The sequence below is a fragment of the Chinchilla lanigera genome, unplaced genomic scaffold (genome assembly GCF_000276665.1).
Source record: "Chinchilla lanigera isolate Chin_1 unplaced genomic scaffold, ChiLan1.0 scaffold00035, whole genome shotgun sequence".
Taxonomy (NCBI): domain Eukaryota; kingdom Metazoa; phylum Chordata; class Mammalia; order Rodentia; family Chinchillidae; genus Chinchilla; species Chinchilla lanigera.
The window spans coordinates 1,668,976-1,684,548 of record NW_004955436.1 but is presented as its reverse complement, the minus strand read 5'-3'; the positions used below and the strand labels follow the sequence as shown (position 1 = coordinate 1,684,548).

Here is a 15,573-nt window from a genome sequence, read left to right as displayed (position 1 = left end):
AACTCCTTTCCCAGGGGTCACCGTTAACGTTGGAATTGCAGATCCAAACTGTGCGCACGGGAGGGACACCCAGCCCCACTGCCCAGCCGCCTTCCACGTCTCCTGACAGCGCGTGTCCTCCCTGTCCCCTGCCGTCCTCTACCCCTTCTTCTCATTCCCAGTCCTGCTCCACAGGCGTCCACTAGGGACTGCCGTCTCCCGGGGCCCTGCCCCTCCTCTGGTCTGTTTTAGCCCTTAGCGTCTTCCTTGTTGATTGGATCCACATCCTTGGCTTCAGTTACCTCCGATGTGCTGGAGATTCCAAATATGTGTTTCTAGACCAACTCTTTCTTCCTGTAATTAGATTTATGTTCCTTACTGCATGTTAGACATTCCACCTTACACTAGGGGTTTAAAAACGTGAGTTTAGCATCTTCCTGTAGTCCAGTTGTCTTTGCATGGTATACTGCACTCTAGCAGGTGGAGTTACAAGGACAAGTTCATTGTTCAGTCTCCTTTAGAATCATGCCTTGCATCCCATAAATGGTCATGGCGTGTGTGAAACAACCAATTCCAGACTCAGCTGGAATGACACTTACCAGCCAGTGTCAGCAAATTCCAGGATGTTGTGGAAAATTTTTACTTGGATGGGAAGTTGCCTCCTCAACATTTGTTAATATGACATTCATCTCTAAGATTTTATTCTTGTAATAGTGAAGAGAAGAACTAATTGCATTTCATCTCCATTAGCACTTTGTTTATAACCATACCTTGATCCCTTCAGCACTTGATGAGTTTTGTATCTTTATCAAAGCTAGGTGACCCTGAAATTCATGAAAGTGTGTGATAGTCTATATACCAATTCATGATAGTGTGTAATAGTCTGGTAATAATTTAATGGACATATACAAATGTCCCAATTTTAACGTTATTCTGTGACTTTTATAATTTTGCATATTGTTAATATTTGTCAAATTTGCTACCCTTTTCCTCTGCATTCCAGCTTCCTTACGCTCAGAACTGAACCAGCAGCACGCAGCTGCTGTTGACTTGTTGTGCCACAACCACCAGCAGGAGCTGGCAGCCGCCAGGATGGAGTTAGAGAGGAGCGTGGACGTCGGCAGGAGACAGGTAGTCGCGGTAGCCAAACGCTTGTGTGTGCTGAGAATTACTTACGGCTGCTGTTTCCAATAGCTGTTATCTACCATGTAGCAAAGTTTTATTTTTCCACGGAAATAGGTAATTCTGCTTTAGTACACTAGTCACGAAGCCACATTTGTGACCCGTGACTTTTTAAATTTGCACCTTGTGAAGGAAGATGCTGACAGTGTGCAGCGTGCAGACAGCTGTGGCCTTCTGGGCCACCTGGCGCTGAGGTGCTCGTCTGTCTCCGGGCCGTGCACTCCACCAGCTGCCAGCCATGTGCACCAGGTGTGCTCAGTGCAGCCGAGGAGAGCGTCGTCAGCTTTGTTTAATTTTAGAGAATTTAAATGCGAGCTCAAACAAGCACTTGGCATAGCATAGGGGGAGAAGTAGTAGACCCCGCAAGGAGGAACAAGGTAACTTACATTTCTGTTGCATTCTAACACAACTGTTTGGACTTTTAAAACCTTGCTCTTTGGCTCAGTATATTTTCCTTTGTTTAGTTTGTGATCTTGAAAGTGTGTACATCTGGAAGGATGGATTTTTAGGCATCATGCAATGAAAGCCATTAGTTTACTAGACCTCAAACTTGACTTTGTAGTCTTTGCCTGTGTTAAATGATCAGAGCAGTTTTCTTCTCATTTCTATCAAGCTTTCTGTTCACAGTGAGGCATTTTGTATGTCTTGCTGCCAAGCAGCTCTGGTTTGAATTCAGTCTTTCTTGAACCAGTTCTCAGGGGTCTTTGCTTACAGTAATGCAAAGAAAGGCGTTGATTTATCGGTTCAGATATCATCATCTTACAGCTGCTTAAGGAAAACATTAAAATGGTATAAAGTTGTAATATAGCTAGTTTGTGGTATAGCAGTTGTAAATGTGTACTCTATATACACATAGATACAGCAGTACATACTTGTAAGATTTCCATGTTGATAAACTATCCATGATTGTAAATACATTTCTTTTAATTTAATGAAATAACTTTATTGATTATTGTGATAATGTTGAATTGGTATGAATACTACTAATTTATATTCAGGCAGTAATTATTCAGATTCATGGACTAGATTTGGTCCATGTATAGACTTTTGATTAATTTTATTAGTACTTCATTAGTACAGAGGCTGATGAAAGTGATTAGATCTGTTTGTGCCACTGGGTACATGCTCCCCAGTGGGACAGTTGTGCCCGTACCACTGGTGGTTCATGTGGCAGGAAGAAAGGTCTGTTCAGTCAGCTAGGTTGACACTGAAGCCAGCAGCAGTGTGTGGACTACAGAACTTGTGGAAACAGAAGACTAAACAGTCTTCTTAGGAAGATGGAAGGGGACTTATCTGCAGGGTCACTGCTGGTCTAGCACTAGGCAGGCAGAACCCTGGGAAACATGGGTGTGGCCCAGATCCTTGTGGGGTAGAGGCCAGCAGGCCCAGCACCTACCACAGGATGGCGGGGCACTAACAGTACTAAGAGGAGGCTGGTCTCAGCATGCCACTGAGTACAGGGGATCCTGGGCATGTCAGCACTCAGGTGTGGGTTCTCCATCTGTAAAATGAAGGAGCTGTGCTTTTCTGATCTTTTGGGCCCTTTGCAGCCCTGACATTATTTTAAACTATATCCATGTAAGTGTTCCTCAGGTGCTTGGGAAGAAAACAGGTAGTATGCTTTTGCAGCAGGGCCGGCAGCATTGCATTTGACTCTCCCGGATGTTGTCCTCTTTTCCCTCAGATGATAAAGGAAGCCAGGGTGTAGAAACTTACTTGTTTTTACAGAGTAAAGAGCATATGTGCAGGATAACAGATCTGCAAGAGGAGTTACGTCTCAGAGAGCACCACATTTGTGACCTGGACAAGGAGCTACAGCACCTTCGTGAGAACATCAGCGCCCTCACCACAGAGCTGGAGTTCAGGGAGAAAGAGATCCTGAAGATACGAAGTGAATCCAACCAACAGATGAGGTACGCCGACCTGGCGGCAGGGGCAGGTGCAGTTCTCGGAAGGACTGTTGTAGAGGGCTTTACCCTGCGTGCCTGCTCTGTGACCACACTGCCCTCCTAGTCAGATAGTGGAGGTCATTTTCTGCTTTATTTGTTGATCGCGTTGTAATCCAGGACATAGACAGAATGTTCGTATTTTGAATGATGTGTATGTATTTATTAGCTTTAGAAACCGTACATGATTTAAGTCTTTTGAAAGTGTTATGAGACAAAGCATTAAAGGAGACAACTTAAATTTAAGCTAGAAGATTATAGAAAAGTGTAAGTAGCTTAATTTAGGCCATTTACATTAGTTTTCCATACATTAAAAGAGCATTTCAAATCTGGTAAAATATAGAAAATTTTGAAAACTTGACTTCAGAATAACATTTTCTTAACTAAAAATAAATTAAACAGGTTGCATGAACAAGATTTAAACAAGAGACTTGAAAAAGAGCTGGATGTCATGACAGCAGACCACCTCAGAGAGAAAAATATCATGCGGGCAGATTTTAATAAGACTAATGAGCTCCTCAAGGAAATAAATGCAGCTTTACAAGTGTCGTAAGTCATGTTATGTTAAAGAAAATTCATATGTGGATAATAAACTAAGGAGCACTGGTCTAAACTCAAATTAACTAGTTTTGAATCCACTACAAATGATGTTTAAAAAGAAATTGAAGGTGCTAATTGCAGTGTGATGTGTTCATTCATTGGGATCAGGCAGTTGAAGGATTGATTATATTTCATCAGCTACTACTACAGCAGTTCTAATAGTTCTCAGAATGTCCCTTGTGGTACGGTCCGGCGCAGTGACACCTCAGAAGATGTCCACTCTCTAGTGTTAAGTAAAAAGAGCATGTCGTGAGCAACAGAAATGTTACAATACATGCTGTATGAATAATACATACTTTACAGAAATATCAAAATGTCCTAAAAAAACAATACAGATGATAGAAGTTCCCTTTAGGGAGTGGACTAGGAGGTATTGGGGGATGGGAAAGAACAAAGGCTTTATTCTGTATACTTAGGCACTGCTTGAATTCCCACAACAAGCATTTGTTTTATGATCTTAAAATCAATAATGGGAAATTATTACAATTAAAGTTATTACTCATATATAGTAACTCCAACATTGTTCAAATCAAAATTTCTAATTAATATTTAGTATTCCTGAAAAATATTTAATAGCTCTCTCTTGCCCGAATACTCACAAAATGTTATTGCCACAGGAATTTGCGTTCAGTCCATCTCTGGTCTAAACCCTGCTCCAGGTTAATTCGCCTTAGTGTGTACTAAGGGGCACCTTTCGTCTCTTCCCTTCCAGTCGGCTGTCCGCGTGCTCCTGTAAAGTCACAGTTAACGTCCAGTCCACGACCCTGATGTCAGACCTAAACTCTCCTCTCCAGTGGGCCTCCTCCTGCCTCCTGTGTTGTTAGAGATTGCCTTCCTTGAATGTAGAAGTCGTGCTCTCTCAGTTCCTCCATGTCGCCCTTTTGGTCTGAGTGGATGTTGTTGTGTATGTGGGTGCAGGTGCAAACACACAGGCTCTCTTTCTCTGTCTTTCTCTCTTTCTCTCTACCTCTGTCTCTGTTTCTGTCTCTGTCTCAAGCAGGGAAAATAGGAACCAGACTGTGCGTCACTGGCATTTGCTCAGGTGTCCTCCAGGCTGGGCTGCTTTTGCGGATGGAGGCGCAGGCTCTCCCCACCGCCTGGTGCTGAGCGTGTCGTGAACGAGTTTTATGAGGGTTCTCTGTCACACTGAGCACTCTGTGAAGCAGCCCCTGCCATGGAGACTTGTGCTCCACTTTCCTGATCACAGGGAGCTTGATGTTTGCTGTTCTTGGAGGGATCGGTACATGCTTCTGAGCTACAGTACAAGCTCAGGTACCTCCCTGCAGAAGGGCTTAGAACCTCATGCATTTGCATTTGCATGTGCAGAAATGCAGTCTATAGACCCCAGCACCTGGTGTCACTTCCCCCGCCTCAGTACTCCTAGGCAGAGGCGGAAATCCTGCACCCTCTTCACACTCCGGAGTGGGCTTGCAAATGAACAACCTCGGTCTGTCACCTTGTCTTGTCTCCTCAGGAATGTTAGTTTGCCGAAAGAAAAGATTGTGTCTATTTTTACTTTCATTCTGTTTCTCTTCATTTTGCACATTATGAATTTTTAGTAGACAGTAAGTGATGTTTAGTTTTTCTATATTGTGATCTTCTAATAACCAATAAGTTCGTGTTACTGATAAGATATTTCACCTCCTCTCCTATACCTATCATTCATTTTATACTTTGCCTGGGGTCCGTGTTAAACAACCTGTTTCTTTTTTCATCAGAAACCTGTTGTGGTGATAGATCAGCCTCCAGTTTTAGGTCACTCTTTTCTTTAAGACCATTTCTTTCTGAGCAGCATTTTCTGAGGCAGTGAGAGTGCTCTGGGTGTGCTCTGTCCAGCAGAGCGGCTCTCAGCCGCAGCCGGCTCCCAAGCATTCCGACAGGAGCTGCTGTGCCCGAGGAGCGAGCCTCATCTCCTCTCACTGAGGGTGGCGCATGTCTCTAAGTCAGCCTGCCCAAGCTGCAGAGAGACTGGGATCGAGGCAGAGGTGGGGAGCTGGAGAGTCCGTTTTAGCATCCCAGCCACTCCCAGCCTGTTTCAGAGGACTGGGTTTTTGGTACAACAAGCTGGCCTTAAAGCTTCACAGTCAGAAAACGCTCGCTGGCTTCTCTGTGGAGTTGGCAGAGGGACTGAGGACCAGGGCTCCACCTGCTGGGCCTGAGCTTGAGCTGAGGACCAAGCCCCTGCAGCCTTCCTTCTGCAGCTGCACCGTTCTGGAGGGGCAGTGCATCTGACCTGTCCTACACAGGGGGACGAGCCTTAGGAATCCTCCTGGCCAAAGCTGGTGCCAAAAGCCCTTCTAGATTTCCAGACCGTTCTGTAGAAATTTTGCCTCAGTAAATGACCTTCTCTCTAATAGAAATGCCGTGGTTTCTGTTTGTTTCCAAAACAAATGGGAGAACTGGCTACTTGACTGTATCTAAGTGGAACCTAAATGGAAACACTCTAGAGCTTGGGTTCATGACACATTTACACATCTGTATTACACAGTGATTCAGAGGTTATTACTGATTGCCTGGGCTTACCTTCCATTAATTTACCACTGGAGTGGAACAAAGAGATTATTTCTTCAAGGGGAAAATTCTGATTCCTTACGTGAACTTTAAATAGGTTTATAATCTTGAACTCAAAAGCCCTCTACCACATCAGAATTCCTTACTCTTAAAGGATTGGCTCTATCCATGATACCCCAAGAACTGTCATTATTGTTGTTTGACTTTTAATTGCCACGCAGGCAATTTTCATAAATTTGGGGGGAAAGAGATTGTAGTTCTGTTGTTACAACTCAGAGTCCATGCTACAGGTTTACAGGAAAATCCCACGTCCATGCCCCTTCGTCGTCATTACGCTTTAGTTCTAAAGCTCACGTGTGTCTAGTACAGTTGTTTGGCGCTAATACCTCAACTCACTGATTTTTTTGGTCAGTTTTTTATTTGCTTATTTTACAAAACAACCGGGAAGGTTCACCACTTGGAAAACTGCAGTTCTATAGTTTTTCAGACATTCATGGTTTAGATCTGTCTTCATGAACTGCAGACAGTGACCTATGCATTTTCAGACCACAGAAGGCTGGGGTAATGGACGTCTGGCGAGAGTGCAGCAGGGACCCTTTATGTGTTCTGCTTCTCCTCTTTATTCTGTCTTCATATGACCCTCGATAGGAATACATATTTTGAGTAAAAGGCTATGTGCACTCGTGTGGTTCCCTCGTGTGATTCCCAGGCTGAATCATCCAGATACGAACTCTGGGTATTTGGTTGTTTCTGGCTGCCTATAATAGTATTCTTAATAGTTTTAATAGACTCATTTGTACTTTAAAAGATAGGAAAGGTTGCTATCACTGCAGTAAAAATATGACAATTGGAAATATTTTCTTCCTTACTCTGAGTAGCAGCTGAGCTATAGTAGGGTGGCTATAACTTCTATGACAATAAAACCAGTTGCTGGGCTCTAGCTGGCACTGTGTGTGTGAGATGGGATGGCAGGTGTATGTTACACAGCCACGGACTCACTCCCGCCTGTGATCGGGAGGACTGACGAGGAAGACCTAGGTGCATCTGCTTACCTGGTCTCAGAGGCGGGCGTGGTCTCTCCAGCTGGTTCCTGCCTGGGTGGCTGAGGGAAGGGAAATGCTAACTAGTGTCGGCCTGCGTGGGCCTTGGAGTAGCTCCAAGTTTTCTTACCCTGAGACTCTGAAAGACTAGTAATCTTCCAGGTATACTTGCAAAGTCTGTGTCATATTACTTGTTTTCTCCTTTAATGCTTTCCTATTTATATTTATAAAATGTTTCTTAGTTTTTCTCTTTTTTATTAAATTGGTAGTGTAAAGATATTTTGTGCTGAGGATTAACTGAAAATAATTCTGTAGGTAAAGAATGCTTATGCTAAATAAAAAGACATTGGAACTTGCATTTAAGGCAGAATAAAGGCCTTCCAGAAACTGAAGTCATTGTTTTAGACTCACTTGATCTTTACTTCCTGTACTAGAACAAGAAATAATAGTTTGAAATAAGGCTTTACATTTAGTTTTTGGCTACCACTTACGCCACCTATTCTTGCTCAGCTGCAAGAAGCAACTCAGAAACCTTCCACTTCGCTTGTAATGGTAAAGAAAGTATAGTTCTTTAGTGGCGTCTCTTGGCCGCTGGAACTTAAGCCAGATGCCCTCTCCTGGACTAGGGATGCTTTGCAGCCTTCTTAAAACCGTGCCCCTAAAAGTAGAATAAACCCATCCACGTGGTGATAAAGTGCAGGTTCGCTTTGTGTGAGCTCACAGCTGCACATTATTTCTCACTTAGCCTGCACTGTCACTAAAGAGCAAAAGTAACGGTCAGGAAACGAAGTTCTGCAGATCCCGAGGCAGCTGCTTCCTCAGCCCACACTTCTGCCACCCTGGGCTGCCCACAGTGGGTTGGATCTTCAGTGGGGCTCTGTGGGGAGCCAGAGAGGCTCTCTGCAAATCTCCAGCTTGGGCACAGTGAGTGGAGGGCTTTTATAAAGTCTCTAAAAGGCAGAGAGTGTCCAGGACCTTCTGGGGTCTGGGGGGCAGAGACAGGGGTGTGCCACTTTAGAAAGCAGGTCATCATGAAGTGACTCAGTGTTTATTGAATGGATACTTTTTTAAATGAATCCTCATCAATCATAATTTTATTGCGCTTAAATGCTGTCCTTTATATTCTGAAAATAATACACGTTGTACTTGTTCTTATTATTTACATTTTTTAAAACGGTAAAGTTTTTTTCCTAAACCAAGCCGGCAGCTTCTGTCTGCCTTTCCACTCTGCCCTGTTCTGACTGCCAGGGGTCCTAGAGTCTCGTCGGCTTTAGACGTCAGTGGCATTCGGTCCCTCACGCAGGGAAGCGTAGGCCGTGGGGATGGGTGGTACTTCCTACCCCGGTGAGCCTCTTTGCAGTGTGGCTGATGATACAGAAATGTTCAACTCCATATCCCAGGAGACTGGAAAGAATGGTGTCCTACCTGTGTCTTTCCTCCCCTTTCCTGTCTTTCCTTGTCCCTTTTCTGTGTACCAAGCCTGTGTCCTCACATGGCAGTGTCCACGGCCGCTCCTAACAGCCCGTGTGTGGGCCAGCACCGTCCTGCGCGCTCACTGTACCTGCCTGAGCGGCTCCCGCAGGGCGCACCCGACACTCCATGCTGCAGAGCCCACAGAGGCGAGCATCACACTCCGCCCCGGCCAGCATGTCCCTGTGTGTAAGACTTTTAAGGGGAGAAAACAGCCTCTTTTAAATTGTGCACATTTAACGGGGTGAATTGGAAAACGTAGATGTTACAGAAGAATGTGTCTGAGTCATATCAATAAGCTGAAGGTTTTCTTGCTTTCAGACTAGAAGAAATGGAAGAAAAATATCTAAAGAGAGAATCAAAACCGGAAGATATGCAGATGATTGCAGAATTAAAAGCCATGCTTACAGAAAGAGACCAGGTCATAAAGAAACTAATCGTAAGATATTTTGGTTTTGATATAACCATGTTAATAGTTAATAGATGGTTGATTGGGAAAACACAGGAAAATATTTAAGTAACCCCAAATGCAAATAGTATCAAATATGTGGATTGTGAGTGAAAGATTACTAAAATGTTCATAAATGAGGATAAGAAGTATAATTGTTAAAATTTAAATCTGACGTTAGGAGAAGGGAAATGTGCCTTTTTCTTCAGTATCCTTTAAAAAATCCTTCCGGCGCACACGCAGAGTACTTACTCTGTGTCCTCGGCACTGAGCAGCTGATACCCTGTTGAACCGTGTGAGTGAGTGTTGCCCACGCAGAGAGGGGGCCGGCGAGGGGAAAGCAGCAGACACGCGTGTGCAGCGGCCTGCAGCCTGCACTTCCTGTTTAATCACATTCATTTCCCAACCGCCTTCTACACGAGTGCTCTCCAGCCTCGAGGGGGGCAGGCAGGAACCCTGGGATGTTCTGAGAGGGGCTCTGAGAAGTCTGTCAGATTTAACCACAAGTGAGAATGCAGGTTTAACCATAAGTAGGCTACCTTCATTAAGCCATTTTTCCTTAAGAATAAAAAAATGAATGTTTTAAAATTCAAAGCATTTCAAGTCTTCTAAAATGATAAGTACTGGTGAGTAATTAAAGTGTTGCTTTTTCTGCCACTACTGAATGAAAATATTCAGAGTAAAACTAGAAATAGAGCACTAATCATTCTATGTATTTATTCATCACCCCAACTGAAAACTTGGGATATCACCATGCAAATAAAGCATTAAGAGCAACATTTATTTCTCAAGTTCCTTAAAGTTTTCTTTAGTCTGTTTTGAGGGAACTAGAAATTCTGCCACAAGCAGCAGGGTTAGATTAAGGTGCCCAGTGGAACCCAGGGAAGGCTCTGGAGAGAGTGTGGGTCACACGGCTTCTGTCCCCAGCCACCCAGTTTCCCAACCAAGAAGCACAGGCCCCAGAGACCACGCTCCCCAGCAGCAGGGGCCCGCGCGGCGGCACTGTTCAGTGCACACAGGAGTGAGCACGCCTCACACGTGCCCTTCCCCCGCAGCCTGTAGAGATGGCTGTGGATTGCCCAGCTCTCACTGAGGAGGCTTAAGGATATGACTGCATCTCATCCTTACCACAGGGCGGGCAGGCCTGAGACTCCAGAGAATAAAGTATCCTTCCAGAGGTGCATGGCCAGTAGTGCCAGGTCCAGGTCCATCCACTCACTCTGCAACACCCTCATTCCACGGACCCTGAGGACTTCGATGTCAGTGGTAACAGAGGGCTAGTGAAGAGTCTTGTGGTGCTGGAGTCCACCAGAACCCAGGACCCCTGCATCTGCACCCCGCCCTGCTCTGTCCGCGTAGAGCCTTCCCAGTCTGGCTCTTCACTAAGCCAAAGGTTTTATCACTATTGGGGCCACTGGTGTTTTCCCTGGTACTGTTGCTAAAATACAGTAATGTATCAAAGAAGAGATGAGGTGAGATGAAATCTGTTTCCAAGGACTGAAGCACTATAATGTATCACAGTGTCATCTTCATAAATGGGAACAACCCAGCCATGTACACAGCTAACAGCGTGCCAGTTAGACCAGTTGCAATTCCATAGTCTGCCCTATGAGGCAGAGCTGGGACCAAAGGAAACATAGGTCCAGGCTTGTAGGACAAGTATTAGTGGGTGAAGTCGAGTACCTAGGCAAAAGGTTTACCAAGTGCTAGAAACCTGCCTACCCTTCAGCAACCCATAGACACCAGCAATAAGGTCCAGAAATCTTTGAACAAGGTAGAGAAGTCTTCTTACCAGTATTATATTAGTTTGAATAAAATAGCACTTATACAAGTAAGTCTGTGTTTGGTAGAAAGTGCTGAAAAAATGTTTGTAATTCTTTTTGATAGGAGGATAATAAATTTTATCAACTGGAATTAATCAATCGAGAAACTAACTTCAACAAAGTGTTTAACTCAAGTCCTTCTGTTGGTGTCCTTAATCCACTGGCCAAGGTATGTGTTGTAGACACTGTAAAATAGGGATTTAATTTAAAATTTAGTAAATTATGTGCAGCACTATAGGATAAGCTCCCCAAATATTTGACTATCTAGCAATAAAATTTTGGAGTTCTTTTGTTTAAATGAGATTATTTCATTTATTGATAATATGTATGCCTTAAATATTAATATTAGAAAACCTTAGTTCTATTGTTTTTCATATTCCTGAAGAAAGCTAAACCTCTAGCTCTCCTTCAGTGGACTCTGTGCCACTTCCTTTCTGATCCAGTCCTCTGGGGCCAGAAAGTCTCCAGTTCAGATGCCCAGCAGCTGCTCCTAGATGAAGGCCATCGTCCTGCAGGAGCAAGGCAGACGTGCTGTGTTGCCTGGAAGTGCTGAGAAAGGGCCCAACTTCTCAGGCTGACGTCTAAGATTAAGTGTAGCTCACTCTGACACCATGTGACTCTCCAAGAACTGGGAAGAGCTGTGGGTGGATGTGGTTAATCTTACACCTCTCTACCTTGCTTCCCAGTGATCATGCTGCTTTGAGTAGTGTGTAGTCCATAAATATTTATTTAGCTGCAAAATTTCAACCCATTTTCTATAAGTCACTACAAAATTAGTCTGTCAATAAAGCAAGTAATAAATAAATGTATATAGTGGTTTCACGGGGATTATGAGTCTTTTGGAAGAAATAGTAGAATACATAAGAGTGCTCATCTTAAAGTTGTTTTTACATTGAGATTGTTTCACATCATTACCCAGAACTTTTGCTTTCCAAGTTCATAAAACCCTAAAAGAACACTGCAACTATTCTTCCTTCAGAAGTTAAAGTGCTCCAAAGTTTGAACGTGAATGTTTTATTGAAGATGTTGGTAAAGAATAACAGACGCAGGCTCTTGTACCTGTAGACCTTAACACACTGCCTGTCACACAGAAATCTCTCTATAAATAATTGGTGAATGAATAGAATTCATTTTAGTTCTTAAATTGGTAGTGTAAAGTGACATAAACTTTTAATTATAAAGATTATGAGACTTGGGAAAATAAGATATATTAGAAATAATTTTTATTATTTTGTTGGAATTAAATTTTTCAGCCATTACTATAGAACTTTACCAATTATACTTTTGATTTCTTAAAATAGAAAACTTAAGTACACTTAATTATTTCCTCTGGTGACTAGGATGAGAAAATGCAGACGGTACAGCTTTGTAAGAACTTCCCAGCCACTTTTGACTCTTCCTGGTGGTTGCAGTTCTCAGACACAGTTCTGAAGAAGGTGTTGTTCTTCTTTTCTGTAGCCAGACAGGCTAAAATAGGATCCTGGCCAGAGACTGAATCACAGTAGGGCACAGAGGAAAATGTCTAGATAGTGAGGTAATTATATGTCAAGGAAAAATGTTATCCTCTGTATTGATTTTTTTAAAACTGCAGTTATTCTGCCAAAAAAATTATATATGTAAATATACATATAACCAGCAAAATACGAGAATAGTCTGAATTATGAATGACATTTTTACTGTGCGTAACAAGGTGTGATGCTCATTGATTCTAGAGGTATAAATAGAGATTAAAGTCAGTGATTTTGCAGATTGATAGATTTTGACAATTTGTAGTTGTATTCCTTTTTTGTCCCTTAAAGACTTATTAAAACCTTTTTAGAATTTTTGATAACTTGTTTTATATTCCTTAACTTTTTAAAGTGAGCCAATTGATGGTGCCAATTAATTGATAATGGCAATTATACAGATTTAATAGTCTCTATTCAGAAAGAGGTCACAGAAGGAAGATCAAAGTATTTCTCTAGGTCAGCTTTAGGTCTGAAGTAGAAATGTGAGATGTCTCAAGCTACACTGCCAAGCATTTCTCATTCCTTTCTTTCCAGGCAAGAACCGCCTCCCTCTGACAGATGACTAAAGTTCATGGAGCTCTCTTTTAAAATTGTGATTAACTTTCCTCCTCCTACTCCTTTTAGCCTGTATCAGTTCAACCTCCTGGTATCTGCAGGACCACTCCTTCCCCTCTGTCCCTTAGTCCTTTGGGTCCTGTTTGCCCCTTGGAAGTCCTGTCACCTCCTCTCCTCCCTTAATGGCACAGAGAGAGGCTCATAGGGGACTAAAGAGGAGATCCCCCCAGTGTTGCTCCTCTCTGAGGATTCCATGTAGATAACACCTCCAAGGATCCCCAGACCACACTTTGGTGAACACTGGTTAATTTTAACATCCTAATTTAACACAAAGCTTCCAAAATTTTCCCATGCCAAATTTGCATCTTTACTATTCCTATTTTCTCACTTGTCCTAATGCAGTGACTGTCCTCACATATATTATTTTTATGCAGCAAAAGAAGAAGAATGATAAATCACCAACAAACAGGTTTGTGAGTGTTCCCAATCTAAGTGCTCTGGAATCTGGCGGAGTGGGCAATGGACATCCTAACCGCCTGGACCCCATTCCCAATTCTCCAGTCCACGATGTTGCATTCAACAGCAGCAAACCACTTCCACAGCCACTGCCACCCAAAGAGTCCAAGACATTTTTGAGGTGAGCCCCGTCTCACCAGTGGTTTTTTCTTTCCTTTTTTTAACCTCAGAAATCAATCTTATATTGTAGAAACCCTGTGCAATATTTTCAGAATATTTTTATTATCATCTAGTTCTCTCTTAACTGTTTAAAAATTTTTATAATTTTTTTGTCATCAGTTTTCTAAATGTTGAAAGATCTATGTAATTCATGTGCTTAGGGTTTTAATATTTATGGACACTTTGATTCATTTTCAGTCTTGTCACCAATTTTTCATTAATCATAGTTATTGAAGAACGTTAGTTTTTTACTTACTTACTTTTCTCTTGTTATACAATTTTTCCTTTTTATTTGCCAGACATTAATAAATATATACATATGCTTACTGCCAAAATAAAAAGTATGCAAGCGCTGAGAAATAATGATATATGTAAGCAAAAAAAAAAAAGATTTTGAAAAAATAGCTTTAAAATTGACATTCTAAGTCACGGCCAAGTTACTGATCACATATATTTACAAGTAAATTCTGAGTGAAATGTAGTTAGCCATAAGATAAAGCCAAAAAATACTATTTTTTATGTTTTATACTCACCTTATCACCACTGATTTTTCTTTTTTGCTGCTTTTTATTATTTTTACTGTATCTCAACAGTGGCACTACTAAGAGTAAAGAAGTCTTTTCTTCTAGGCTAAGTGACTTACGACATAGTTAATGAGCAATTACTTTTAACATAAACACAAGAATGACAGTAACCCCACACGCCTGTGAAGTGTCTCCTGCTAACCCTTTTGTGTCGCTTGTTTCCCTGCGCATGGGTGCGTTCAGGTTTCAGTAAGGTGCATGTGCATGAGCCCAAGGAGCAGGACCGGGAGTTCCCATTACGTTGTTGGTGCCTTGTAATTGCCCCAGAGACGGTAGGGATTCTTTTGTTTTCTCAAGTAGCCCAAAGACTATAGTTAGAATTAAGATAAGTATAAATTGTGTAACTCGGAAGTTAGAAGGGAAACTGGGGTTTGAATGCATTCCTTTTCTTGGAGTGTCTGCTTATGGAGTTATGAAATGAACAGTATGCATATGCAGATAGTAAAGAATACTAAATTGACTTAGTTATATTTAAGGATATATTTGTAAGAAGCAGGTGCTTGTATCAGATTCTACAATTTTAACTGAACAGGGACAAGTGCTGAGAGAAAACATAATCTGTCATTTCCCACAATTCCTTCAGAGCTGTTGCATCTGAAGGTGGTGACGTGGTTTTCTTGCTTGTCCAGTCTGTGCTGTGTGTGGTGATCCTGCTGTGCTGTGGCTGCTCCTCACCTGACCTCCGGGCTGTGCGAGGCTCTCTGCCCTCCTGGAGCACAAGGGGAGCAGCAGTCTGCAGCACAGCCCTGTGTGGGGAGCCAGCTGTGCTGGTCTGCACTGATGTTTGATGTGCTTTGCCCTTTATTTTGCAAAACCACTTCATGCGGGGTTACTGTCTCTTCTCTTTATGAATTCAGTCCTCCTCAGGGCGAAGCTTCCCCGGCGGCTTCTCCAGATCCCCAGCGCCAGGAATGGTTTGCCCGATATTTCACGTTCTGAAGGAACTATGTGGGCCCCGCACTGTGTGCACTGTTCCTAAGAGCACGAGCAGGCTTTCCTGTGACAGACACTGGGAAGGAGCAAGGATCTGTCTCTCCGACTTGAAATGCACTGTATTTCCTGGGTATTTAGGAATCGCTCTCTAAGGTACTATATTATGAGTGTAATTATAAGTTATTTTTATTTGAGATGGAAGCGCCTTTAACCTTTGTAATTACTGCATAATAAATTTTGTTAAAACAAACAATGCTTTTTACTTTTATTATAGTTTGGTTTAATTTTTAGATACTTTTTAATTCCATGCAAGACTTGC

At 42.5% G+C, this 15,573-nt stretch overlaps 1 protein-coding gene across 4 annotated transcripts in view; it reads left to right on the top strand.

Annotated features, from left to right (window-relative positions):
* The window catches only part of Fam184a (family with sequence similarity 184, member A), a gene marked incomplete at its 5' end in the record, with an annotated part of 92,709 nt that extends 77,360 nt beyond the window's left edge, over positions 1-15,349 (top strand). For 3 of the 4 annotated variants that reach the window (XM_005389127.2, XM_013516641.1, XM_013516642.1), the window contains 7 exon segments: positions 983-1,110; positions 2,890-3,074; positions 3,510-3,656; positions 9,050-9,167; positions 11,064-11,168; positions 13,497-13,699; positions 15,179-15,349. In XM_005389127.2, coding sequence (XP_005389184.2) covers positions 983-1,110; positions 2,890-3,074; positions 3,510-3,656; positions 9,050-9,167; positions 11,064-11,168; positions 13,497-13,699; positions 15,179-15,260 — 968 coding nt within the window. 4 annotated transcript variants of the gene reach the window in all.
* Positions 15,350-15,573: the final 224 nt, after the last annotated feature.